Source organism: Mesoplodon densirostris, chromosome 11, assembly GCF_025265405.1.
Source record: "Mesoplodon densirostris isolate mMesDen1 chromosome 11, mMesDen1 primary haplotype, whole genome shotgun sequence".
NCBI classification, from domain to species: Eukaryota; Metazoa; Chordata; class Mammalia; order Artiodactyla; family Ziphiidae; genus Mesoplodon; species Mesoplodon densirostris.
Genome location: NC_082671.1, coordinates 5,016,353 through 5,042,574, shown reverse-complemented (window position 1 = coordinate 5,042,574; position 26,222 = coordinate 5,016,353). Strand labels below are relative to the sequence as shown.

The 26,222-nt window shown below is 47.5% G+C and overlaps 1 protein-coding gene and 1 pseudogene across 6 annotated transcripts in view; both read right to left on the bottom strand.

The window, feature by feature from the left end:
* Positions 1-2,735: 2,735 nt before the first annotated feature.
* TULP3 (TUB like protein 3) overlaps positions 2,736-26,222 on the bottom strand; it is a 42,831-nt gene continuing 19,344 nt past the window's right edge. For 2 of the 6 annotated variants that reach the window (XM_060112463.1, XM_060112458.1), the window contains 9 exons: positions 18,269-18,428; positions 17,380-17,556; positions 12,052-12,185; positions 11,477-11,674; positions 8,775-8,887; positions 8,373-8,487; positions 6,403-6,501; positions 5,572-5,743; positions 2,736-4,929 (listed from right to left, as the gene is read on the bottom strand). In XM_060112463.1, coding sequence (XP_059968446.1) covers positions 4,796-4,929; positions 5,572-5,743; positions 6,403-6,501; positions 8,373-8,487; positions 8,775-8,887; positions 11,477-11,674; positions 12,052-12,185; positions 17,380-17,556; positions 18,269-18,428 — 1,302 coding nt within the window. In that variant the 3' untranslated portion in view covers positions 2,736-4,795. Of the gene's footprint in view, positions 4,930-5,571; positions 5,744-6,402; positions 6,502-8,372; positions 8,488-8,774; positions 8,888-11,476; positions 11,675-12,051; positions 12,186-17,379; positions 17,557-18,268; positions 18,546-19,524; positions 19,565-25,253; positions 25,435-26,222 lie in introns of those variants that run through there. The other 4 variants (XM_060112462.1, XM_060112459.1, XM_060112460.1 and 1 more) reach the window with 4 other exon arrangements.
* Positions 9,053-11,175, bottom strand: LOC132498980 (small ribosomal subunit protein uS5-like; annotated as a pseudogene).

Below are 26,222 nucleotides of genomic sequence, written 5' to 3'. Positions count from 1 at the left end.
GTCACCCTCCTTTCGTCTCAGATCATCCTTCCTTCCTGACCTTCCTGCCCCCAGACTATGGAAGAGAGAGAACTACTGATTATTCTTGGAGGTCTTGAAAATCGCAAGGGACGGAATCTGGGTAGACAGTGCTTAACCAGATGTTAAAACCCTGAGGCTTGAGAAGCACTATATTATACCAAAATGTGTAATAAAAGGTTGGAACAGACCAGGAAAAGTCCCACTGCCACCCTGGCCCACCAGCTCTACCGTCTACGTGGCACACTCTTATTGCACCTGGCCTCCTGGGCCTCAGCCTTGCCCTGTGCAAAGGAGCTTGGGCCTGATGGACCAAAGGACCTGGCAGAGCTGGAGAAAATCACGGAGGCCCCTTTCATATTTGAAATATTTCAGAAACTTCCATTAACATCAGGGCTACTTTTCTTGTTGTTTTGCTTTGTTTGTTTTGCCTAGGCTGTCCCTTCACGTAGGAAAGGAGAGATCGGTACAAAGTAAGGAAGGTGAGGTAGGCTCAGGCCTGAGACCAGAATGCAGGGTATGTTTAGTTACCCAGTAAAGCCATGCTGTTTTTCTTTCCTCTCACCAGAGTCCCTGGAAAACCACCTTAAATTGCTTTATGAGCGTTTATAAACCATTTTGCCTAATTGCATGGCTACAAAAGTCAACCGAAATGCATTATCCCATTTTAAAACAACATTAATAAAAATAATATTGATATTTGCCCCTCTCCTACACCAAATGCCTAGGCATTTGGGGCCAGAGCCCACGCGTTCTGCCTGGAATGCCTCCACTTGCTACACTCCACAAATGCTACTGTTCCCAGACCTTCAAGAGAGTCATGACAACAGGGTCCACTGTGAAGTCGCCTCATCTGGATTGCAGAACCTGCACTCATCGTGTTAATGCACTTGTAATGTGCCCCCTGGGTCAGTAGGTGGTGCCAGGGAGCTGCCCGCGGTTTCGGGAGAGCTTGCCTGAAAACCGCACTGACCGCGCGGCATCCCCATGCCCGCATCCCCGGTTTTTGGAGAGGGAAGAGTTGTAGGACCTGTGAAGGGTACACACAGACTACAATAGCTCGGAGACCGAAGCGGGGAGAGGGGGCAAAACTAGCCCACATGCACCTGGCCAAGAAATGTGTGAGGGGCGGGGCAGAATCTAACCAGTCCTGGGCGAGCCCCCGGCAGGGGTCTACGTGGGGAAGTTTAGGAGGACCAGGGGCTGGAGGCGTGGCACACGTGGCGCGAGCACACGGGCAGGAGCCACTCTGCGGAGGGGGACAGCTCGCAACGCCCCTAAGTTTTCTCTGTCAGCGCGGCCACGCCCTTCCCCGGGGCGCGCTCCTGCCATTCCAGTCTCCCCTCTCTAGGCCCTTGGCTCCAGCCTCCAGGGGCTCCTCCCCAGGCCTCTCCAGCTACGAACGGCACGTAGCTGTCCACGAGAGAAGCAGAGACCTCGATTCAAAACACACTCGGGAATTCCGGGTGGCTGCCAGCACTCTTATCGCTCAGGAAGAGGAGATCAGGTAATTCAAAACCTCCAAATCACTGGCAGGAAAAGGGCCAGAACCCAGGGACTCTGAGTTGAACTGTCTCTTTATTTCTGCACCCGTGCTGCTGTCTAAAGGAAGGGAATTGGGAATTCCCTGGTGGTCCAGTGGTTAGGGCTCCGCACTCCCAATGCAGGGGACATGGGTTCGATCCCTGACTGGGGAATTAACATCCCACAAGCCAAAAAAGAGAAAGAAACAGAAAGGAAAGGAATTGATTCTCATTCATTCCTTTTTCTCACCTACTAACCTAATCAAAAAGAGCTATTTGGGGCTTCCCTGGTGGCACAGTGGTTGAGAGTCTGCCTGCCGATGCAGGGGACACGGGTTCGTGCCCCGGTCCGGGAGGATCCCACATGCCGCAGAGTGGCTGGGCCCGTGAGCCATGGCCTCTGAGCCTGCGCTCCGCAATGGGAAAGGCCACAACAGTGAGAGGCCTGCGTACCGCAAAAAAAAAAAAAAAAAAAAGCTTTTTGCAGTCCTGTTTAGACGTTGAAACACCACTTGCTGGTGTCTTTCGTATCAATGACCATTGATATTCCTGGCCACTGAAAAGTGTATAAAACTGTGTTGCAAATAACCTGTTTGGCCATAAAGAATCACGTGGAAGAGAAGCCAAGCCACAGAAATCAGACCAACTCCGGCTCTCGTCCTGCTCTTTGGGCTCTTCCCGCTTCCTTCCACGCCACTCGTCCATCCCCGTGACACCGAGAGCAGGAAGGCCTCAGCAAGACTTGTGAACACACTTTTCTCAACTTGTCCGTATAAGGAAGCTTTAAATGTGAACACTTAGAGGTAAGACATGGGGTCCCTGTCATTATCAGGTATTTAATTTGCTCTGCGGCTGAATCAGGAAGCAACACCAATGCAGCTGACCCAGGAGGCTGACCGGTGCAGGAGGCTGACCAGTGCAGGCGGCTGCCCTCTGGCTCCCCTGCTCAGCCTCAGCTCCGTCACCTACCCAGGACACTCTCAGCATCGCACACACGGTGAGTCTACAGTCGCCAGGACGCAGATCCGAGTCTGCAGACCCTGCTCTATCTGGATGAAAACTTCGGTGATACCCACTTGGCTTCAAAGAACTGACTGGTTCGCTGTTGCCAAGCGATGGAATTACTGTGACAGAACATGCTGGTAGGAGGCACGCGAGGGACAGGAGTCTGAAAGAAGAACGGCAACACTCACATTTTTATATAAATCCTTTTTTATTTCTGTAGCATACAAAAGGTATAAACATGATTCATGTAAAACCGATCACCTGCACGCTCAAGCAGGAAGGACATGAAGCTGGGGTATGTGTCTGCACCAGAGCAGGCAGGAGGAAGCAAGGTCAGATCCAGCCCCGCCGGCCCCCCTTCCCCAGACACTTCATATTCTCCAACAGGAGACGAGTGAAGAGCCTTCCATTTCCAGGATCAGGGCGGTGGTCCCGCGGGCCTGGCGGGCACCTGATGAGTGAGGCACTTGAGGGGAAGCAGCCGTGTCAGGGCAGAGCGGGTGGGACTTAGCCGTGGGGTGAGCCGCGGGTCTGCTCACCCCCCGGGTCTCTTTCCTTCCCGCTGCTATGTGATGTGGAGCAGGGATAGAAGCAGGGACAGAAAGGACGTCCACAGAAGGGACGGGACGAAGCGAAAGCCGCCGATGCCTGGCCCCAGGCTGGCAGACAGCTTGGCGCACGAGGCCTGGAAGGTGGCCGACACCAATGCAGAGCTCACGGTGTTCCTGGATCCTCAGGACTCGGATGCACGCGGAGGCCGTGAACTAGCAGCAGAGGCACGTGATTTGTTGGGAGAGGGTAACAACCTGAACGGCTTAGCAAAACTCTTACAGTCCGTGAGGAAAGTGACAGGACGTGATCCGCCACGGATGAACCAGGCCTCAGGGGCTGCTGACACTCAAGCCAAGAAGAGAGGCCCAAGCTCTGCCAGCCAGGCCCGGTCCTCGCCCCTCTGGGCAGTGACAGTGGGAAGTTCCACACACACTGTTCTCTCCCCTCCCACGCAGGCCACAGGTGAGTCTGCACTAACGGCTGCACAGTAACCCAGCGGGGACGCACTCCTGGGCTGAAGATGGTGACGGCCTCTGTCAAATCCCTCTCAGTCGTAAGCAGACTAGGCCACCTCGAGAGGTTATGCTTGCAGCCTAGCCTGCGATTAAGACAAGTACATCGGGCTTCCCTGGTGGCGCAGTGGTTGAGAGTCCGCCTGCCGATGCAGGGGACACGGGTTCGTGCCCCGGTCCGGGAAGATCCCACATGCCGCGGAGCGGCTGGGCCCGTGAGCCATGGCCGCTGAGCCTGCGCGTCCGGAGCCTGTGCTCCGCAACGGGAGAGGCCACAACAGTGAGAGGCCCGGGTACCGCAAAAAAAAAAAAAAAAGACAAGTACGTAAATTGCTCACATCACTGATCACAAACTGGGCCAGAGCCACTCTGAGACTGCAGCCAGCCAGCCAGCCGGCCCTAAGGGAAGGGGGACCGTGACACGGTGCCTCCCGAGCTGAGGGACAGTGGCTGCCTCTGGGGAACAGGCACCACACTCCCCCACAGAGACGGCAGAGAGGAGCGCTTTTCCCAGGGCCCCCGCCATGGGTGAGGAATGATCACCAACGGTAAATGACACTCTGGAAACCACCGTGGCCAAAGCAAAGACAAGGCTACGTCACAGCAGATGAGGCCGGGTGCCGCTTCAGATCCGACTTGCAGGCCTGCACTTCCTGGAGGCACTGTCCCCACTCAGGTGCTCTCACGACACGGCCGTTCTGGAAGATGCCCAAGCCCACAGGGGGCAGAGATACCCTACAGCCGGGACCGCCCCGCCGCCCACTTACAGAAAAACTCTGCAGACCTGGAGACTAAAGGTAATTCAGGGAATGTCCCTCTCTGAAAAGTTCTGCAAAAAAAGAGACCCAAGTACTGAAGCATGAGAAGCTGCTTCTGGCTGCAAGTTTCTAAGAACGGGATTCTGACCGCTGGGTGGTGACTTCACAGTCACCGTGAGCTCTGGACAGTCTCTCACCCGAGTCAAGCTGTGACCCCTGACCAGGGCTGTGAGACCCCGAGAAGGGGTGTGTGTGTACATATGTGTGTACACACACATATGTGCATCCATGCACATCTACATACATACTTTCAGGGACCATTCCAAAAGGGGGGCCTGTCACTCTCCATGTCCTGGGCAAGCTCAAGAGCAGCGGCTACGTGCTCCAGAAAGCTCTGCAGAGAAAAAGCACAGAGCCTGCTCAGCTGTCATTCACAGGCCAGCTTGCTGTCGAAGCTGGAGAGCCCGATGGCGAAGGCCTGGAGCGCGCACAGCGGGTAGTTGTAGTCCAGGGTGAACACGTCATCGGCCACACGTCCAAACTGCATGACTATGTAGTCAGCTAGAGGCAGAGAGAGATCAGGACGTCAGGAGGTAAGGAAGACATCCTCCAAATAGGTCTCTTTAAAATGGGAAACCCTTAGAAAGATGGAAAGCGGCCTGACCAAGAGTGCCTGCCGAGCACGACCAAGGCTCTACTGCGACTCCACTCGGCTCCCTGCCCAGACCAGCAGGGAAGGGCAAGACGTGGGGGTGCAGTGCAAACTGCGGCGGGGAGGCTGGAAGGGCAAGAGGCAGAGCAGCACAAGCTCGGGGGGGGGGCCGCAAGGGCAAGAGGGGGCCGTGCAAGCTCGGGGGGGGGGGTCGGAAGGGCAAGAGGGGAGCAGCACAAGCTCGGGGGGGGCGGAAGGGCAAGGGGGGGCAGCGCAAACTCCGGGGGGGCCGGAAGGGCAAGAACCTTTCCTGAGGAAGGGCCTCTGCCCCCCAAGCAGCACCCCAGGACTCCTCCGGTTGCCACAAGAGACCCCTCACACGCTCCTGCCCTCAACTCAGCGGCCCTGACGGCCGACTGCAAGACTGTAGGTCTGTCTCTCCGAGGAGGTCATTTCTTTCGTAAGTCACGCTCTCCTGAGTCTAACTTCCCACCAATGAGGGGCACTGCTCATCCGAATCCTGTCAGAACACCTCTCTTCCTGGGGCTTACGGTCATTTTCGTGGACTATCTGGAAGTTCTTCACAGAGGCCTGAGTGACCCGGCCGTGGAAGTTCAGGACGTAGGACTGGGTGTCATCGTTCCAGACGGGGGACTTGTTGTGCAGCTCGATCAAGTTCTCCATGGCTTTGTTCTGCCACTTTGAAAGCAAGCTCTCGCGGTCCTGCAGGAGAGGAGTGTGTGCTGAGGACCACCGCAAACCGCTCACCCTCAAGGCTGTTGAGGTGGGAAGCAGAGAAGGGGCCTACTTCCTTCGTTTCAGAAAGTAAAACAGAAACAGAGCCAACAGAGCTTCGTTGGATTCTTATAGAATAACTAGCGTCTCTCTTTACAGACCCAGTGGGTTTTTTTGTGGTACGCGGGCCTCTCACTGTTGCGGCCTCTCCCGTTGTGGAGCACAGGCTCCGGACGCGCAGGCTCAGCGGCCACGGCCCACGGGCCCAATCGCTCCGCGGCATGTGGGATCTTCCCGGACCGGGGCACGAACCCGTGTCCCCTGCATCGGCAGGCGGACTCTCAACCACTGCGCCACCAGGGAAGCCCTTCCTTTTTTTTTTCATTGAAAGTAAATTTATTGTTTGTTTAAAAAAACAGAACTGTGCAATATGTGCTTCTCAAGACATTTGGACTCTCGTTTGTTGCAAATCAACCACGTTAGCAACAGCACCTACCCCGAGGGTCTGGAGGGCTGGCTCTCCTGAGGAAGAGTGGGCCACTCTCCAGGCTGGGCTCAGGAGGAATCAACACTGTTTTCTATTCATCTTGCCTGTACCGCAGTCTTGTTGTTAGAGTCCTTTGTTGATGAAATATGCTCTTACTTACATTTCGTGGCTGAAATGGGATTCGTTCATGATTCATATTCATCCCTGGGATGATCACAGACATTTTCCTCGGGCCTTTAAATCCGAGTACATTTGTTTCCTGGAAGAGAGGGAAATAAACAGGAACTTGAAACAGAAATGAAGACGAGGCCTCATTCTTTTTTTTTTAATACCATGCATTTTCTTTCTATCAATCTACCTACGTACCTACCTATCTATCTATTTATGGCTGCGTCTATCTATCTATCTATCTATTTATTTATGGCTGCATTGGGTGTTCGTTGCTGCGTGCGGCTTTCTCTAGTTGCGGCGAGCGGGGGCTACTCTTTGTTGTGGTGCGCAGGCTTCTCATGGCGGTGGCTTCTCTTGTTGTGGAGCACGGGCTGTAGGCACACGGGCTTCAGTAGTTGTGGCACGTGGGCTCAGCAGTTGTGGCTCACAGGCTCTAGAGTGCAGGCTCAGTAGTTTCAGCGCGTGGGCTCAGTAGTTGTGGCTCGCGGGCTCTAGAGCACAGGCTCAGTAGTTGTGGCGCATGGGCTTAGTTGCTCCATGGCATGTGAGATCTTCCCGGACCAGGGATCGAACCTGTGTCCCCTGCATCGGCAGGCGGATTCTTAACCACTACGCCATCAGGGAAGCACACAAGACCTCATTCTTAATGCAAGGCCCTCCTGGGCATGTAAAACGGGGACAATGTGGAGAGCACTAAACACTATTCTATTACTTCACTGTAGTTAAACAAAGAGAGACGGAGAATCAAGCCCAGGAAAATAAGACTGTTTCCTCTTTTTAAACCTAATTTGAACATTTGAATTTAAAACACTCTATAGGCTTGAAACCCTACTCTTACTCTTTAGCTTTAAGTGAAATTTCAGACAATTATGAGCATACTGTCCAATTTTGTCATCTTCAATAAATATCTATTTCCCAATGAGGACACGGCACTATATGATACAGAGTGAGAATTACAGTTTAAATTAAATAGGACCTGTATCTGGAGGTAAAAAAAATCAAATGCCTGTCAAACTAGGCAGATTATATATGAATAAAATAAGTACATTAAATACATGGATATATGTGTATTCATATACATACACACCAAGTCGTGCATAGTTAAAATATTGAATTGATTCTGAAGCTAAGAGAAAACATCTATACATTATAAAGTGTTAAGTCAAATGATTCTCAGTCACTTAGATAAAAATCTCATGGGAATCAAGTGATGAGATTAATTCCAACTGATGGCAAGTTGAGACTCTGGGATCAAAGTAACAACTGAGTCGGGTTAATTCCCTCTTGCTTCTTTGACTCCACAACTTCGCATGCCCACTACGCGCCAGGTCCGTGTTCATATGGAAACAGCGGTGAATGGGACTTTACGAACTGGCAGAGAAGGATGGTGCTGAAGAAGCAGTCCGGGGCGCTGGAGGAGGCGCGGGGCACCGAGGGGAGCACCAAGCACATCTAGTGTCGGGAGAGACCCCTCTGCTGACGCTGGGGGACAGGCAGAGGCAAGGAGGGGCAGGGCAGGCTCGCAGGTGGGGCGCAGGGACGGGAGGAGCGGCTAGAATGACGGGAACGCGCAGGGAGCGTGCCCCCCGGGGAGCCGGCAGGGAGAGGTGCAGTGTCCAGGCTTGATTCTGGACTCAGGGGCTGGGCAGCCTGAGGGGCTGTGGAGCAGGAGAAGAGCATCAGCAGCTGTACAGGGTGAACCAGGTCGAGAGGGCGGGAAGCAGAGACCGGCTTCCAATTTACGGTAACCGCGAGCCAGCGGGTAAGGGGTAAGGAAGGCCTGCGTTAACACGGCGGCACTGAGAGAGGAGGAGATGAGTGAGGGCGGCTGAAACAGTAAATACAGCTCAACTTGGCAATTCATAAATAACCTGAGTACACAGAAACCAGCTTGGGACGGGGACTGCAAGCCCAGGGCCGGGACGCCAGGAGGCTGGGGAAACGGGAGGCGGCACTCACGTAGCAGACGGCGGCCAGCTCCTGCCGCGTGCAGGCCTTTTCTACCAGACCCTGGGCCTTGGCCGGGCTGACACCATGGTCATAAACTGTAAACTTGGTCCCCATGAGGTTGGACCTAGAATCAAGAGAAAAAGCCACCACAGTGATCTGTATTTTTCTCCCATACAAACACAAGCCAGGAGAGGTATGGGACAGCCTCTCGGCCCACTCTCCAAAGGTCAAGGGCTCATCATCACTTTCTCGAAGATCTAGCCTTAAAACAAGGAAGGGCCTTAGACCTTCTATTAACTTTATTTTTTTAGATGACATCGACCGGCTCATTGTAAAACCGATATGGATCGTTCTGAAACTACAGGAATCAAACCATCAGAAGAGCAGGACAGGATCTAAGGCTGCTCTCACCTGAGTTTGCCAATGTAACTTTCCCCTTCACGAGATAAATCTGTTGGATCAGTGGAGATAAGGTAGTTGGATGTTTTGCTCTTTTTCCGCTTTCTACCTGCAAGAAGAAATATCTAGAAAAGGAAGAAATTTTTTCAGTAAAAAATGCACTCGAGAGAACTGCCACGTTTGTCCTGCCTATTTTAACTAAATATTTAACTAAGCAAATATTTAGCAACTGCCTATCATGTACCAAGCAGTCCGTCTCTGGGTCTTTTTTTTTTTTTTTTAAACAGGTTTCATTCACTTTGACTTTTCTTGCAGAAAAACGATGTGGTGGCCACAGCTGGAGCCTGGGTCTCCCGCATGGAGACCTAATGTGGGTCATTACAGGACGCTCAGTGAACCCCTGACAGGGACAATCAGTGAACACGGTCTCCCTCCAGAGCTCGGGGGTGAGGCAGCCTACGTCTTGGAGACAGTACACAGGTGGCCTTGGCAAAGCTGCCCAGGGCGGCGGTGCAACCCCCGGCCAAGGTGCAGCATCGTCCACGCCAGCCAGCACCAGCTTCTCGGGCACAGCGGCTGGGATGACGCCAGTGTGCCGGGGCAGGATGAGAGGCACCGGCCCAGAGCCACAGTGGCCGGTCGGCCTGCAGGGCTGGTCTGGGGCTGGCCGATCCTGTTCCCCCAGTAGCCTCACCACACGAGGACTACGGAGAACTTGGCCAGAACAATGGCCTCACGATGGCAGTGGCGATCTCCTTGAAGCACTGAATACCCTGACCAGCATCTGTCCACTTCAACCCCCAATAGCAACAAACGCCTTGACCCTGGGCTGCAGGGCAGAACGGGTTATGCTCAGGCATCACTGTCAAAACCTCATCCTTGAAGGAGGGATGCCCCCAGGGAAGAGTCAGTCACCTCGGATTCCCGGATGGATGAGCAGAAGAGACGGGTCTCCTCCAGAGCCCTGACCAGGCGGCCCAGCTGGGTGAGGGGTAGCCAATCCTTGCCCCCGGCCCTGACCCCGCGAGCTCTGTGGCCTCGGGCCCCTGAGGGGCCTCCATGCCCTATCGTAGCACCAGTGTACCTGCCATTTGGGGTTTTCTGGGAGAAGACCAATCTCTAGGTCCTTATCACTTTTTCTAATCCTTATAATGCTTCTCAGAATTCACTATCAGGGTTTCCCTAGTGCACAATTTTTCTAAATTCACTAGCTTGATTCTCCATATCATTATTTACAACTTTATCCCTAAAGCCTCCAGTGACTTTTTAAAAAAGCTTCATCCAATTTCATGAGGAAGAGTCCTTCCACCTTTGGAAGAGGCAGGACCCTGGACACTGTGCTTCCCATTCTCCCTGCAACGGCTCTCCTGATGCTTCTTGCTGCATTTTGTACGTTGTTGTTCTAAACTCCTGCGACTTCAGTGATACGAATACTGCCGTATTTATGCATCCTTCCCAAACACTCCTCGACTTGGACAATAATAAGGAAGCAGGAGAGGGCAGTAACTAAGGGGAGGGGGGCACTCTGGAATCCAAGAGATACAGGTTTGAATCTGGCTCTGCCACTCCTTAGTGTGTTTGGGGGCAATCCCTAGGCTGGGATAAGAAATCCTATCTTACAGCGTTGTCCTAAGGGTTGTAGGTAATAATATACATAAAGCATTTAGCACACACCTGGTAACTGTAAACACTCAGTAGACAGTGGTTATAACAACATTAATATCTACTATCATCATCTCATTTCTAGGCTCTTTTTTTTTTTTTTTTTTTTTTTTGCGGTACACGGGCCTCTCACTGTTGTGGCCTCTTCCGTTGCGGAGCACAGGCTCCGGACGCACAGGCTCAGCGGCCATGGCTCACGGGTCCAGCTGCTCCGCGGCACGTGGGATCCTCCCGGACTGGGGCATGAACCCGTGTCCCCTGCATCGGCAGGTGGGCTCTCAACCACTGCGCCACCAGGGAAGCCCACATTTCTAGGCTCTTAAAATCATCCACTTAGGCCTGGTATTACAAAATACATTGTTCATTAGCAAGTATTAACTGCCTCAAATTTATGTATAAACTAAATTAGAATTTCTAGGATGAAAAACAAGACATTCCACTTGCATGTTTTCTGTTTTTCCAATTCCTCCTATTCCCTAAACCCTTCTTTCTTCCACACTGTCATAATCAAAATCAAAGAGCACACTGGAAACTCCCCCACCCCGAAAAGGGATGGAGGTAAAAATAATTACATTCAAATAGTCTCTTCCATCTTCTTATCTTCTGGATAAAACTTTCTCTTTGCGGGGTGGGTAGGTTTTGACTATTAGACTATGACCTCTTTGAAGACAGTGAGAACACAGCACCTGGGAACTAGTAAGTACAGCCTAGTTCCTGTCGAACACCGCTGCTCCCCCAGGTGCTCCCCCATCCCCACCCCCCATCATAAGACCATCAACGACCCAGCCCACAGCACTCTTCCCTCCATCTCAAGATCTGTCTTAAGAACCACTTCTCAGGACTTCCCTGGTGGTCCAGTGGTTGCGAATCCACCTTCCAATGCAGGGGACGCAGGTTCGATCCCTGGTCGGGGAACAAAGATCCCACATGCCTCGGGGCAACTAAGCCCAGTGCCTCAACTACTGGGCCCACACACTCTGGAGCCCACATGCCACAACTAAGGCCTGACACAGCCAAAACGAAACAAAACAAAAAAGACCCATTTCTCATACCTTCCGATTTTCGTCCTTTTCCAAGTGCATATAGTAGGTAGGGAAAAGCCCCCGATCCATTCCTTTTTTATCCCGAGTTATCCGACACTTCACTGTGACACCTCGAGGGGCAGGACTGTATGCGAAGCCCTCTAAATTCTCTATTTCTCCCAGCTGGTTATCAGTGTGCTGGGCTGCAGTTCCGGAAGCTCCTGTATCCTGAAAGAACAGCCATATGTGAGCAGTAGGCGGCTGGGTCAGGAAACCTCATATTCTCTTTGAGAAACACTTAAAGGACAAAATAATTTACTGATTTACCTGTACGTCTCAGTCTTCTGACAAGGTAGGGAAAAACTCTGAGAAGTTAAATAGGTATACGAGTATTGGGAGTAATGCAGCAGCAAAGTATGAAAATGGGATACGGCTTCACAGAAGCTGGTTCAAGACGCAAGAAATTAGGGAGTCGTGGACTTGAAGTGTAAATTCCAGCTTAAATCTTTGAAGCAGCCCTCATCCAGTAATGGCATTTAAATACCGGAGATGTGGTTAGGAAGCAGTGAAATTAGCTCAGAGGAAGACGTTTCAGAACTACATACTGTGGCTGGCTTCTGGCTGGATGCAGAACTGGGTCTCTCGGCCTCTGAATAGGACGAGTGAGATCCTGGTTGTTTCCCTTCTTCCTCCTCCCCATCAGTCTCCTCCTCATCAAAGTTCAGACTCCCTGAGATACCTGGCAGAAAGGGAGAAACTGTCAAAAAGGGCCAGAGACCTCTGAACCAAATATAATTTTAACTTCCTTGCTTAAAAAGTCCAAGCTGTTCTGACTTAAAACATAGCTATTTAATCCAAATTTTGACAATTCTTTCTTCATATTCTCACCTAGATCCATCCCTTGTTTTCCCTTCCTGCTGTTCCGTTCCCTAATTTATCCTCTTTTGCAAATCATATATCTGATAAACGATTAATATCCAGAATATATAACTCAACAGCAACAAAAACAAACCCAATTCAAAAATGGGTAAAGAGGGCTTCCCTGGTGGCACAGTGGTTAAGAATCCGCCTGCCAATGCAGAGCACACGGGTTCGAGCACTAGTCCAGGAAGATTCCACATGCCACGGAGCAACTAAGCCTGAGTGCCACAACTACTGAGCCTGCGCTCTAGAGCCCGCAAACCACAACTACTGAAGCCTGCGCTCCGCAACAAGAGAAGCCACCACAGTGAGAAGCCCGCGCACCGCAGCGAAGAGTGGGCTCCACTCGCCACAACTAGAGAAAGCCCACGCACAGCAACGAAGACCCAACGCAGCCAAAAATAAATAAATAAATAAATAAATAAATAATTTTTTTTAAAAAAATCTTCTTTTTAAAAGAAGATACATAAATGGCCAATAAGCACATGAAAAGATGCTCAACATCACTAGTCATTAGGGAAATGCAAATTAAAATCACAATGAGAAACCACCTGACAATCATTGGGATGATTATTATAAAAAACAAAAAACAGAAAATAAGTGTTGGTGAGGATGTGGAGAAATTGCTGGTGGCAATGTAAAATTATGCAGCCACTGTAGAAAACAACATAGTGGTTCCTAAAAAAATATATACAGAATTACCATATAATCCAGGAATTCCACTTCTGGGTGTATACCCAAAAGAACTGAAAGCAGAGACTCAGACAGATACTTGAACAACCAATGTTCACAGCAGCATCATTCACAGTTTTCAAAAGGTGGAAACAACCCAACCATCCACCAACTGATGAATAAACAAACTGTTGTATATACATAAATAGAATGTTATTCAGCCTTAAAAAGGAATGAAATTCTGACACAGGCTACAACATGAATGAATCTTAAAGACATTATGCTAAGTGAAATAAGCTAGACACAAAAAGGACAAATACCTTATGATTCTACTTTTATGAGGCCTAGAATAGTCAAATTCATGGAGACAGAAAGCATAACAGAGGTTGCCAGGAGCTGGGGGTGGGGCGGGGGATGGGGAGTTGGTGTTTGATGGGGACAGAGTCTCAGTCTGGGAAGATGAGAAAGTTCTGCAGATGACGGTGGTGATGGCTGCACAACAGGGTGAACGTACCTAATGCCACCGAGCTGTGCACTGACAAACGGTTAAAATGGTGAACGCTATGCACATTTTACGCAATAGATGTCTCTATCCGTTACTTCTTTGTTTTCCTACATTTTGTTCATCGTTAGTCTTGTGGACTAATTTGAGTTGGGAATGTTTGAAGTACTACTACCTTGGACCTTTTACAGAAAACTTCAAACTATCTGATTCAAAACTATTTTTTCATTTTATCCTCACATTTGTATGAGTTTGAGGAGGAGGGACTGCCAAGTCTTATTTTTTGTTTTGTCTCTTGCTTGTTTAGGGGACACAACGTGTGCTGTGTGTTCTAAAAGAAGCACGACACTCAGATTTACACGTGAGAGGATGATGCTCCAGGAGAAGCATTTCTGCCCAAGAGAAAGGGGCAGAGCTCCGGGCGAGACCCACCTCGCTTTCCTCTGTGGTCTGCAAGGTGAAGTCACCCCTCATACAATAGCTGGAACAGCCCCAGAATCCCACATGACAAGGAGGCTGAGCGACAAGCAGTGCTGCCCACATTCACCCACCTCAGAGGACGGACACTGATGGTCTATTGTACACAGTTCACAAAGAAACGGTATCAAGTTTCTCTCAAGGACACCCAAGGATAAGACTAAGGCCAGTTAAAAAGTTAATCTCAAGGGAAGACACATGTCCATACAAAAACTTATGCGTAACTATTTATAGCAGCATTATTCATAAGAGCCAGAGTGGAAACCACCCTAATGCCCGTCAACTGATAAAGGGAGGAACAAAACGGGGCTTATCTATACAACGGAATGTGATTCAACGACAGAAAAGAAGGAAGCATTGACACAGGCTACAACATGGATGAACTCTGAAAACATGATGCGAAGTGAAAGCCAGGCATAAAGGACCACACAGTGTACGGCTGATTCTGTTTATAGGAAACGCCAGAACAGGCAAATGTGCAGAGACAGAAAGTAGACTGGTGGCTGCCCAGGGATGGGGAGTTGGAGGGAAATGGGAAGTGACTGCTAACAAGTGTGAACTTTCTTTGGCGTCAGACAACATTCTAAAATTGATTGTGCTGATGGCTGCAGACCTCTGTGAATATACTAAAGAACCAATCAGGGCTTCCCTGGTGGCGCAGTGGTTGAGAGTCCGCCTGCTGATGCAGGGGACACGGGTTCGTGCCCCGGTCTGGGAAGATCTCACATGCCGCGGAGCGGCTGGGCCCGTGAGCCATGGCTGTTGAGCCTGCGCATCCGGAGCCTGTGCTCCGCAACGGGAGAGGCCACAACAGTGAGAGGCCCGCGTACTGCAAAAAAAAAAAAAAGAACCAATCAATTGTTCACTTTACATGGGTGAATTGTATGGTATGTGAATTATATCTCAATAAAGCTATTATTTAAAAAATTCTTTGGTTTGTGAAGGACATTTCTTTCTTTCTGTTTTCTTTCCTAAAACGTTAATTTTTGGGGACGGGTAGCAAAACGCATAAAACTCTAGGGATCTCACTCTCATGTGGATATCTTCACTCAGTACTACGTTTTCTTCTTCTTTTTTTAATTGAGGTATAGGTGATTTACAATGTTAGTACTATGTGTTCAAATGCCGTATTTGTACCAAGAACTCAGTTTATGTGAATACATGTTTTAAGATGGAGATCAAGGATTTCTTCCAAACTTGTAAGACAAGCAAACTGGATCCCCACTTGAGGAACGTTACCTTCCAAACGGACACTTCTTAAGTCTTAGTCAAGAGAGCACTTAATGGCTTTTATGGTCCAGATGCAACCTGTTCAGACTCAAAAAGGCATTAACCCATCTGGTCCTGAAAGGCCAATTCTGAGAAAGAACACAGCGGTCATTTAATAGGGCAGAGTAAAAGGGACAGCTTGGTATTTACAGTAAGGGATCAAGAGCTAGGCTAAGACTCAGAAAATCTAGGTCTGCCGCTATTCAGCTCGATGACCTGGGGTAAGTAATCTAGCTTTTGGTTACACTGAGAGTCTTCCTTGCTCTGGCTCCTCCACAGCTTTCACTGTCTTTCGTTATAATAACGATAGGAAAGTAACAGAATTACCACGGCCACATTCATATTACAGACAGGGAAACGGAGGCAGAGAAACGTTGCGCTGCTTCCCCTTTACCAGCCAGAGGTGGCGGAGCTGAGACTCCAAACCACGCTGGCTGGCCCCAGAGCTGAGCTCTAAAGCACGCCACACCCTGCCCCCGTTTCCACAGACACATCATGCTCTATACACCCGAGGCCTCTGCTAACGTAATGTCTTCTGCCCAAGTTTGCCACCTAACCAACTAGCGGTGTGATCTAGAACAAATTACTTAGCCTTTCTGAGAACCAATGTTCTTACATGGGAAAAGGAGAGGCTAACACGTGTAACCCCTCACAGTACTGTCACACAACCTGAGATAAGGTATGTCAAGTGCCTGACAAGCAAAAGACATTCAGTGTCAGTCTCCAGCCGCTCCTGAGCTAACAGCTGTGCACAGGAGCACACGCACCCCTCACGCCTCCGCTTAGTCGCCGCCTCCTTCGATGTGGTTCTTGTCCCTCTCACTGCCCCGCAGTGGGGTTCTATTTCTCCTGCTTTCTACTCTATACACCAAAATGTAACTCGAGATCAGGCCATCAGCCAAACTATCTCATTAGCCTTCCTGCTTCCAGACTTGCCCGCTCCAATTCATTCTTCATAGTGCAGAGTAATTTTTCTACAGCCGAAATCTGCTATCACTCCAGCTTAAAATCCCACATAGGTTCCTGTGACTCTTCACAGCAAGTCCACACCCTAGCTCGGCCTGTAACACCCAACGTAATCGGAGCCCGCCCACCCCTCCAGCCCATGTCTCTCCAGGCCCCTTCCCACCTGTCACCTCGCGCTCTGCACTCCAGCCCTTCTGAGCTGCCGGCTCGTCTTCCCGCATCACGCTCTGGCTTAGACGTCACCTCCAGATCACCTCTGGTTGGGCACCACCCCCCTCCACACTCTCTTGGCTATTTAGGTCCATGAAGCCTCAATCAGAATAAATGCTCCACGAGGGCAGGAACCTCGTTGACAACTGTATCCTAAGTGCCTAGAACAAGGCCTGATATATAGCATATCCTCAATTTATGTTTTCTAAATGAATGAATATATGAATCCATTTGAATGTACATCTATCCTGCCAGTCTGTGGTAGAACCTCCTGACTCACATATCCCAGTACCCAGCAATGCCTATGACAAAGCAGGTACCCAGCAAATATCCAGTCATTACTGGTTGTCAGTCTTCTCATCTGAAAAGGGGATGCTTAATTCCTTCTCACTATAAAATTAGTTTTCTAAAAAGGAGAAGACTACAAAGGACCTCTGAAACGTACATGAATATTTATGAGAATAACTCCCACTGGCAGAAACCAAGCTCTAATGGAAAAAGTATTATTAGTTTAAGGATATTTTGATCCAATTTGTGTTTCCACTAAGCTGTCTATTTATCTCTCCCCTTATCACTAGAGGAATATAAACCATGAAACAGAGGCAGGGTAGGGTGCTGAGGGGCAACTCAGTCAAAGGAACAGGGTGGGGATGACCAAAATAAATGTCAAAAGGAAGGAAACAGCCGTAATAGTAGCTAATGCTGCTGATATTATACACACACACACACACACACATATTTATATATGTATTTTGGCTGCATCACGCAGCTTGTGGGATCTTAGCTCCCCGACCAGGGATCAAACCTGGGCCCTTGGCAGTGAAAGCACAGAGTCCTAACCACTGGACCGCCAGGGAATTCCATTTTATATTTTATTTAACTAACTCACTGCCTCAAAACTGTTACCAATCCTCACCATGTTTCTGGAGAATCTCCTGAAGATCTGGCTTGGAAGCAGGGTCCCAAGTGCTATCTGCATCAGCACTTCCTTCAGTATCCTCCTCCGTGGCAGAAGATCCTACTGAGAGAACGTGAAGTCTGGTTTCCACGTCTTGAGCATCTGGCTTCAGGAAGGCAGCGGGACCATCAATGCCTAGGGGCCCAACAAAAAGAACAAAGAAGGAAGCATTATCCACCACTTGGCTGGATGGTCTTGGTGTACGTGATCTGAATTAAGAACCACCAAACCGGTTCACTTCTTCTTTAACATTTGTTAATAACAGAGGGATCCATTTTATTATCTGGTGTTTATTTTATCAACACGCCCTGACTGCCACTAAAGTAAATGTACCTGATGTTGTGCTTTAGAAACTTAAGAATGAGACTGAAAGCCAAGTAGGTCCTCCGAAGTCCATCCAGATCTCGTCCAAACCAGGAGCCGAGGGGGCTAGCTTTGGAGTTGTTTAACCCTGTTCTTCCTTTATCCCGTCGCTGACTCAGATGTCCCTCTGAGTCCGGCTACTGGAAGAATGGGTGCTCTCTACCTGCTCCTGGCTTCACGGTTAACTCTGCCAGGAGGCAACAATCAAGCCTGGAAGCTCCTCAAGTGGGCAGTCCTGGACACTTTCATTTTGCATCTAAAACAACGGTTCCAGGACGGCTGTGAACTTTAAGGTATCCTCCACTGACGAGACCACTGCTTTTATTCCAACTCAAAGGCCCTGAATGGGATTATAAAGATAAACGAAGGTACCTGGTAATGATGCTAATATTGTCCTTTTGGTCCACCTGAGAATCCTCCTGCCTCCCCCAGGTTTGTGCAAACCGCGCAGCAGCAGGCAGAGATGCTGCCTGAGTACACACACCGTGCAGGATGACACCGCTGTGCGGGGCCTGAGGCTCCACCAGCGGAGCGCGCTCCTCACTTCCCCTCGGCTTTGACCGACGTGGCCGGGCTTCTGGGTTCGGCTGCGCCATGAGCGGCTCCAGGCGCTTCTTCCTCTGCTTCTTCTCCAGCAGCGCTCTCTGGGGAGAATTGTGATAGCGCAGCCAGGGGAGTGATGATGAGATCCAGCTACTTCAGCATATACAGTCTTTCATGGATCCTTACAAATTAAGGATCTTGTAAATTAAATTTTCCCACTTAAGAAATGGGAAAATTGAGACACAGAGAGAGGTAAGGATTCATTCACTTCATTTAATAAATATTTACTAAATGCCTATAAAAGATCTATCTAAAATTATACAAATGTATTTCTAGCAAAGCTGAGACCATGATCTAAGTATATTAAGAAGATATAGTAATTAACATATTATGATCAAAGCACAATCAAGTGTAAAATATATGAACACATATGAACAGGAGAAAAGATGAAGGAACACGGTAATGGTGATTTCTCTGGGTGGTAGAATATGGATGATTATTTTTCCTTTTCCTAGTTTTCTAAATTTTCTTACTTTTGTAACTGGAAGAAAAAGATAAAACTTGTTATGCACCGGGTGTGGAGAAAAGGGGACCCTCCTGCACTGTTGATGGGAATGTAAATTGGTGCAGCCACTATGGAGAACAGTATGGAGGTTCCTTAAAAAATTAAAAATAGAGCTACCATATGATCCTGCAATCCCACTCCTGGGCATATATTTGGAGAAAAATGTGGCTCGAAAGAATACATGCACCCCAATGTTCATTGCCGTGCTGTTTACAATAGCTAAGACATGGAAGCAACTTACATGTCCATCGACAGGTAAATGGATAAAGAAGATGTGGTACATATATACAGTGGAATATTACTCAGCCATAAAAAAGAATGAAATAATGCCATTTACAGCAACATGGATGGACCTAGAGATTATCATACTAAGTGAAGTCAGAGCAAGACAAGTATCATATGATATCGCTTGTATGTGGAATCTAAAAAAAATGATACAAATGAACTTATTTACAAAACAGAAATAGACTCACAGAGAATGAACTTGTGGTTACCAAAGGGGAAGGACTGGGGTCGGGGGGAAGGATAGAACGGGAGTTTGGGATTGACATGTACGGAAGGATAGAACGGGAGTTTGGGATTGACATGTACACACGCCTCATATTTAAAACAGATAACCAACAAGGACCTACTGTATAGCACAGGGAACTCTGCTCAATATTCTGTTATAACCTAAATGGGAAAAGAATTTGAAAAAGAATAGACACATGTATATGTATAACTTAATCATTTTGCTGTACACCTTAAACTAACACATTATTAATCAACTATACTCCAATATAAAATTAAAAATTAAAAAAAACTTATTATCCTCTAAACCCAAACTATTTTCATGTTTTTTGTTTTTTTTTTTTTTGCGGTACGCAGGCCTCTCACTGCTGTGGCCTCTCCCGTTGCGGAGCACAGGCTCCAGACGCACAGGCCCAGCGGCCATGGCTCACGGGCCCAGCCGCACCGCGGCAGGTGGGATCTTCCCGGACCGGGGCACGAACCCATGTCCCCTGCGCCAGCAGGCGGACTCTCAACCACTGCACCACCAGGGAAGCCCTATTTTCATGTTTTAATCAGCTAAAAAGCAGTAAGTTTTACGTTCTTGCTCATTTTTACATAATTAGTAATCCAACAAATTAGCGCCAAGGATAAGATGGGAAAAAAATGGCAGTTGGAAAATTCCAATTAAAAAACAATCAACTCTATGGATAAAAGCAAGCAAGAAGAGTAGGGTAGCAGGAAAAGTCAGGAAAAAAGCATGAGAGACGATCAGAAAAAAATCCAGTGAGGTGAAAAGGAAGGTACCAGCATATATACTATTTTTAAGCCTTGGCAAATAAGAGCTTATAATACATAGAAATTACTATGGATCTGAGACGTCTCAGAACAGGCGAGTGTCAAGCCCCAAGCTAAAAAATTAAGCCATGATTTAAAAGCAAAGATATATAACCTACTTTACTGTTTCTCAGGCAAAAAGCCAACTGTTTACTTTTTTCATTGACATTGCTTTTAAAAAGTGCCACTAGGAAGAAGAGTTAATCTAACGGGTGAGACTATTAGTAGGAAAAGAACCATTTTTTCCCAGAACTGGCCTGATGAAAGCTTGCAGATAAATTCAGAAGACAGAAGAAATATACTTATTCTTTTTTACCCAAACTTGTGCATAAGGAAAAAGACTAGGGGTGCTAAAATATTATGCCAAAGGGACTATACTGTCAAGAATGAAAAGAGAGCTTAGAGCAAGTTGGGAAAGAATAATTGGGGTTTTTGAGGTTATTTTGAGATCCATGAATTAATACGCACAGGTGGACCTTAATGTCCCAGGAACACTAAATACACAGGAGGTTATAATGAGGTTCTCCCCCTGGAACTTGCTGATAAGATTCTTCTAGCAACTAAGAAGACTGTATAATGGATAAGAAGTAAACTAACTGCCTGAAAGAGATGGTAAACATGAAGTATAAAGACATGAGAAACTGTTGCATATTATCCATGTGGCCACAGCTATTTAGTCTCAAATAGTCTCATAACTGTGAAACAACTGGGACTTCCCTAGCGGTCCAGTGGTTAACACTCCGCTCTCCCACTGCAGGGGCACAGGTTTGATCCCTGGTCCAGGAACTAAGATCCTGTATGCCGCGTGGTATGGCCAAAAAAATAAAAAATAAAATAAAACAACTGTGAAACAACTGATGAAACAAGAACACGGGCTACAGCGAATCCATTTTATTAACATATGTAAAGAAAAAACTGTTGTACAGAAAAGGAGCATTCTGCTTGTGGTCTAGAAAAAAGCAGCCAAAGAGCAAGAATTTGACAGAGTATGTCCATCCTGTCCAAGAAAGAGAGATACTGACCCTGGCAGACAAGCGCACCCTATCTACTGGGAAAGCTCCCTCTCTCTGAGGACAGGAAACTATCCAAGGCTTCTTCATGGTCTTGTTGAACGAGCCCTCAGGACTATCTCCTTCTCTTTCCTGACTCCTTGCTTACCAATCAGCCTTCTCATTTTCAGTCTAACTTCTTGTTCTTCCCAAGAAGACAGCATCAGAAACAGTAGCAATGAATGCACACTGCAAGAGTACAGAGTTCTCACTGTAAATGAATAAACTGGCATCTGGCTTCATGACTGAGTGTTGTAAGTTTGACTGGTGTGCATCTGTTCCAGAGCACAATGCTGCCTCTGGTCTAGAAAAGGGGAACCAAAGAGCTAGATGTCACGTTACATCTGGGCTCACTGACAAAGCCAAGTTCTGAGACCTGCAAAGGGTAGACTAGATCTGTGGCCACAGTGATCCTATTAACGTGTCTGGTGAAGAAGCCCTTCTCTATCCATGTCAACGCTAGTCACACCCACTCAGATCAACAACTTAAGAAAAAACAACTCTAGATTCAAACTGTGAACCTCAGGGACACAGCTGCTACATTATTGCACTGAATATACCCTCCTAGTGTCCAAGTTTGTAAATAAGAAAAAACCCCACAAAATACCCACAAATGGGCAAACTGCCATCCTGGTAAAAACTTTAAAAATCACCTAACTTAGCATTCTAATCACCCTCTCATAATTTGGACGGAGGAGAAGAGATGTGGTTGAGTTTCAATGTAATGGTGTCAACTTATTTATGCTTTACCTTCCCTTAAAAGCTAAGAGTGCTTTAGATGTGGCTATGTAAACAAAGGACTCCTTACCTTTGTAAGGGGAAGGTCAGGGCAGTCGGGAAAAGAGCCAAAGGTGACTGTTTGATGCCTAAATACAATTAAAAATGTTGACTTCAGGACTTTTAAGTGTCGCATAAACTAAACCTTTAAATTTCCCAGCTCCCTGGAAACTGAGCAATAACTCAAAGAATCCATCTTCTCCAGAATCTGGTGGTAGGCCCTATCATTCCCGGAAGCAAAATATTGAATGGTAATACCAAAATAAATGAGGAAATAAAGGAGATTATATTCGGGGGGGGGGGGCCATCAAAGGACTCTATCCAATAAAATAATAAATCCCATGCAAGCCTCAAATTAATGATAGCTTGAGACTCCACTGATTCTCAATTTTCTAAGGACTCCCAGAGATAATGGGTTGGTTACTTTATGACATTCTTGGAACGGACTGCGTAACCGCAGGTACAACCACCAAGATCACAATGGTTGCCAGAGGTCTATCAGTTTGGCTAAAAATAATCAACCTTCCTGGCCCACAAAGAGAGATCATGGGAGGATGAAACTAAAAGTTTAAAATCGGACTTTTTTTTTTCGCCACACCAGACGGCTCTGGGGATCCTAGTTCCCTGACCAGGGGTGGAACCCGGGCCCCTGCAGTGGAAGCGCCGAGTCCTAACCCCTGGACCGCCAGGACTCCCTGAATCAGACTTCTTCAAGTCCCGATTCGACGCACTGATGTCTGCCTCCCTTCGAAGGGTGCGTATCCATAGATGGGGACCCAGCCCAAAGGGACTGTGCTATACTTTAATCCAATGACCGCCAGATGGCATAAACGTTCTCCACCTAACGTGCATTCCTGTCTGAGTCACATCCCTAAAAGAATCTGAAAATCTTTACATTCTGGAGCTAGCTAAGGTGTCACATACCCCGAAAATATGAGTATCTAATGACAGCAGCAAAAATAAAAGCAAAATATACTCAGTGGGAATAAACGGTGGTGGGACAACTGGATATCCACATGCACAACAGTGATTTAGGACCCTGCCTCATACCATACGAAAAGAGTAACTCAAAACAGATCACGGAAAGTGTAAAACTCCTAGAAAGAAACACAGGGGTAAGTCTTTGTAACCTCGTTTAGGCAATGGTTTCTTAGATGACACTCCAAGTGCAAGAGACAAAAGAAAAAATAGATAAACTTTTGGGTTGAAGATGATACCATCAAAAAAGTAAAAAGACAACCCACAGAATTGGAGAAAACATTTACCAATAATATTTCTGATAAAGAACTTGGGTCTACACTATATAAAGAACTCTTACAACTCAAAACCGAAAAGAAAGTAACCCAGTTTAAAAACGGGCAAAGGATTTGGATGGACATTTCTCCAAAGAGAACATACAGATGGCCACTAAAAATGCTCAACATCACTAGTCATTAGGGAAATGCAAATCAAGACTATAATGAGACTCTACTTCAGACTCACTAAAATGGCTCTAATCAAAGACAGACAATAATAAGTACTGGCAGGAAAGTGGGGAAACTGGAAGCCTTATACACTGCTGGTGGGAGTGTAAAATGGTCAGTGGCTGTGGAAAACAGTCTGGCAGTCCCTTGAAATGTTCAACACAGAGTTACCATATGACCTGCAAAGCCACTCCTATTACCCAAGGCATATTAGGTATATCTTGGTATACCTATACTTGGGTAGATCACCCAAGAGAAATGAAAACACGTCCACACAAAAACTTGTACACAGGTGCTCAGAGAAGCATTATTTGTAATGTGGAAACATCCCAAATGTCCATCAACTGATGAATGGAGAAACATGGTCTGTCCACAAAACAGAATGTATTCAATAGTAAAAAGGAATGAATTCCTGATACATGCTACAACATGGGTGAGCCCTTTGCTAAGCCAAAGAAGCCAGGCACAAAAGACTGTATATTGTATGATCCCACTTACACAAGATTTAAAAATCATTTGTACACTGTAACTGAGCATTAATAATATGTGAATTACATTTCAATAAAGCTGTTCAAAAATCTGTATAAGGGGCTTCCCTGGTGGCGCAGTGGTTGAGAGTCTGCCTGCCGATGCAGGGGACACGGGTTCGTGCCCCGGTCTGGGAAGATCCCACATGCCGCAGAGCGGCTGGGCCCGTGAGCCATGACCACTGAGCCTGCGCGTCCGGAGCCCGTGCTCCACAATGGGAGAGGCCACAACAGTGAGAGGCCCGCGTACTGCAAAAAAAAAAAAAAAAAAAAAAAAAATCTGTATAGGACAAAAACAGCCATGTGTAAATTATCTGAAAGTCTAGGATTTTTAAACATTCAATTCTAAGATGAACTATCAGAAAAACAGGACAGATGTGAAGGAAGTGAATTTAATCAAATCAATAACACTGTAGTGGATGATAAAAGAATGCACTGAGAGAAGGGAAATGGTCTCTGTGGAAATAAGGTAAGTAGAACTGAAGAGCAGGATGCACCTTGTGTGTCTACTAGGAATGATCCAAGGCAGGGAGTGTCCTGGCCAGCTATCATGTATCTCATTCCTTGGGCAGGTATATCCCTTTAGTAGAGGTGAATTAATTACACCATCACACAATGATATTTACAATAAAGCTCATTTTACAAACTCCACTTGCTCTGATTTCGAACTCACCAGACAGACTCCTCTAATGGGAAACTGATGACCTGATGATTCTGGTATATGGTTCACTAGCAATTAATACATTAGTCCCGACTTAGATTCACTGCTTATGATACTGGTTAGTATGAACCAATCCTCACGAGACTGATGAAGTCTGGTTGCTCTCAGCGAACTACTTCTCAAGCTCAGACCAGTAACTCTCACCCACAGGGACATTCCCACAGCAGAATTCCCACACCGCAGGCGGGGTGGAGAGAGGGAGGGTCCCCAGGCCCTCCCAACTCCACTGACACTCACTGTCACGGATGGGAATGCCCCGCTACCCCTCAGAGGTGGGGAGGGGGGGGACTGGCATGCCCTGGACTGTGAGCCTCCCACCAAGAGGCTGCCCCCCTGGAGGCCAGAGTGAGAGCATCCGAGCCGTGCTCAAGGCACCGCCATCCATCCCAGCCCAGACTCCCACGCTCTAAGATCCCCCCCAACAACCTGTTATTTTGCCCAGTCTGACCTCGCTCCACACACGAAATAACTGGGGTTCACAGAGTTTGAGGACCTTACTTAAAATCACACAGCCAATTAAAGGCACAGCTAGAACAGGAACCGAAGTCTGCTTCTGGGCCCAGTGTTGTATTCAGTATGTGGCGCTGCCTTTCCTGCTCCAGGCCATCTGACGGTGAAGTCCCTGACCCCCTGCTCTTCTGTTCATGGCAGCATTTCAGGGCTCGCACAGTATTCTCATACACTATTTAGCAACAAAATGTATACATCAGGTCCAAAGAGATGGCTTTAAATCTTTAAAAATTCCCATAAAATTTTATGTCTTTATATTCACTGACTATCTCTGGTAAAGAACTAGCCAAGTAGAGGGAGAAAGACCAAGTATCTTTTTTGTATTATTTGAATTCTTATTACTTTATTATTTTTTTATTTTTTTGGCCATGCGGCAGGCGGGATCCTAGTTCCCCAACCAGGGGTAGAACCTGTGCCCCTGCAGTGGAAGCACTGAGTCCTAACCACTGGACCGCCAGGAAAGTCCTTCATATGCTTTTATGACCTATGTAAAACCACAGTTTAAAAATGTTTGTACTACAAAAAGGCTTACAAAGTCCCCAAATCCCAAAATACCACACACATACCACACCACATGTAGCATTCTCACTGAAAAGAATAAAAATTACAAAATAGTTGGGCCCTCTTTTTTAAAAATCCAGAAAATATACCTATATACAAAACTCAAAAACTACACACATTTAAATCTTATGTCTTATTTCATTACTTGGTAGATGACCATAGATTTCATTTCATGTTAGCAAGGGATGTACCCCTGAGCCTTACAAAAATAAATCAAAGATCTAAACAAAAATCTAAAATCTTGTGGTATGTCTCCCTAAATACAGTCTGCTATGCAATGGAATGTAAAAGATAAAGGGCTCATCACAAGTATTCTGCTCTTGGGCAGGGGCGGGGCAGGGGGGCTGATAAATCTGTATCTAATCAGGATTTCCCTCCTGATCCCAGATTCATTTC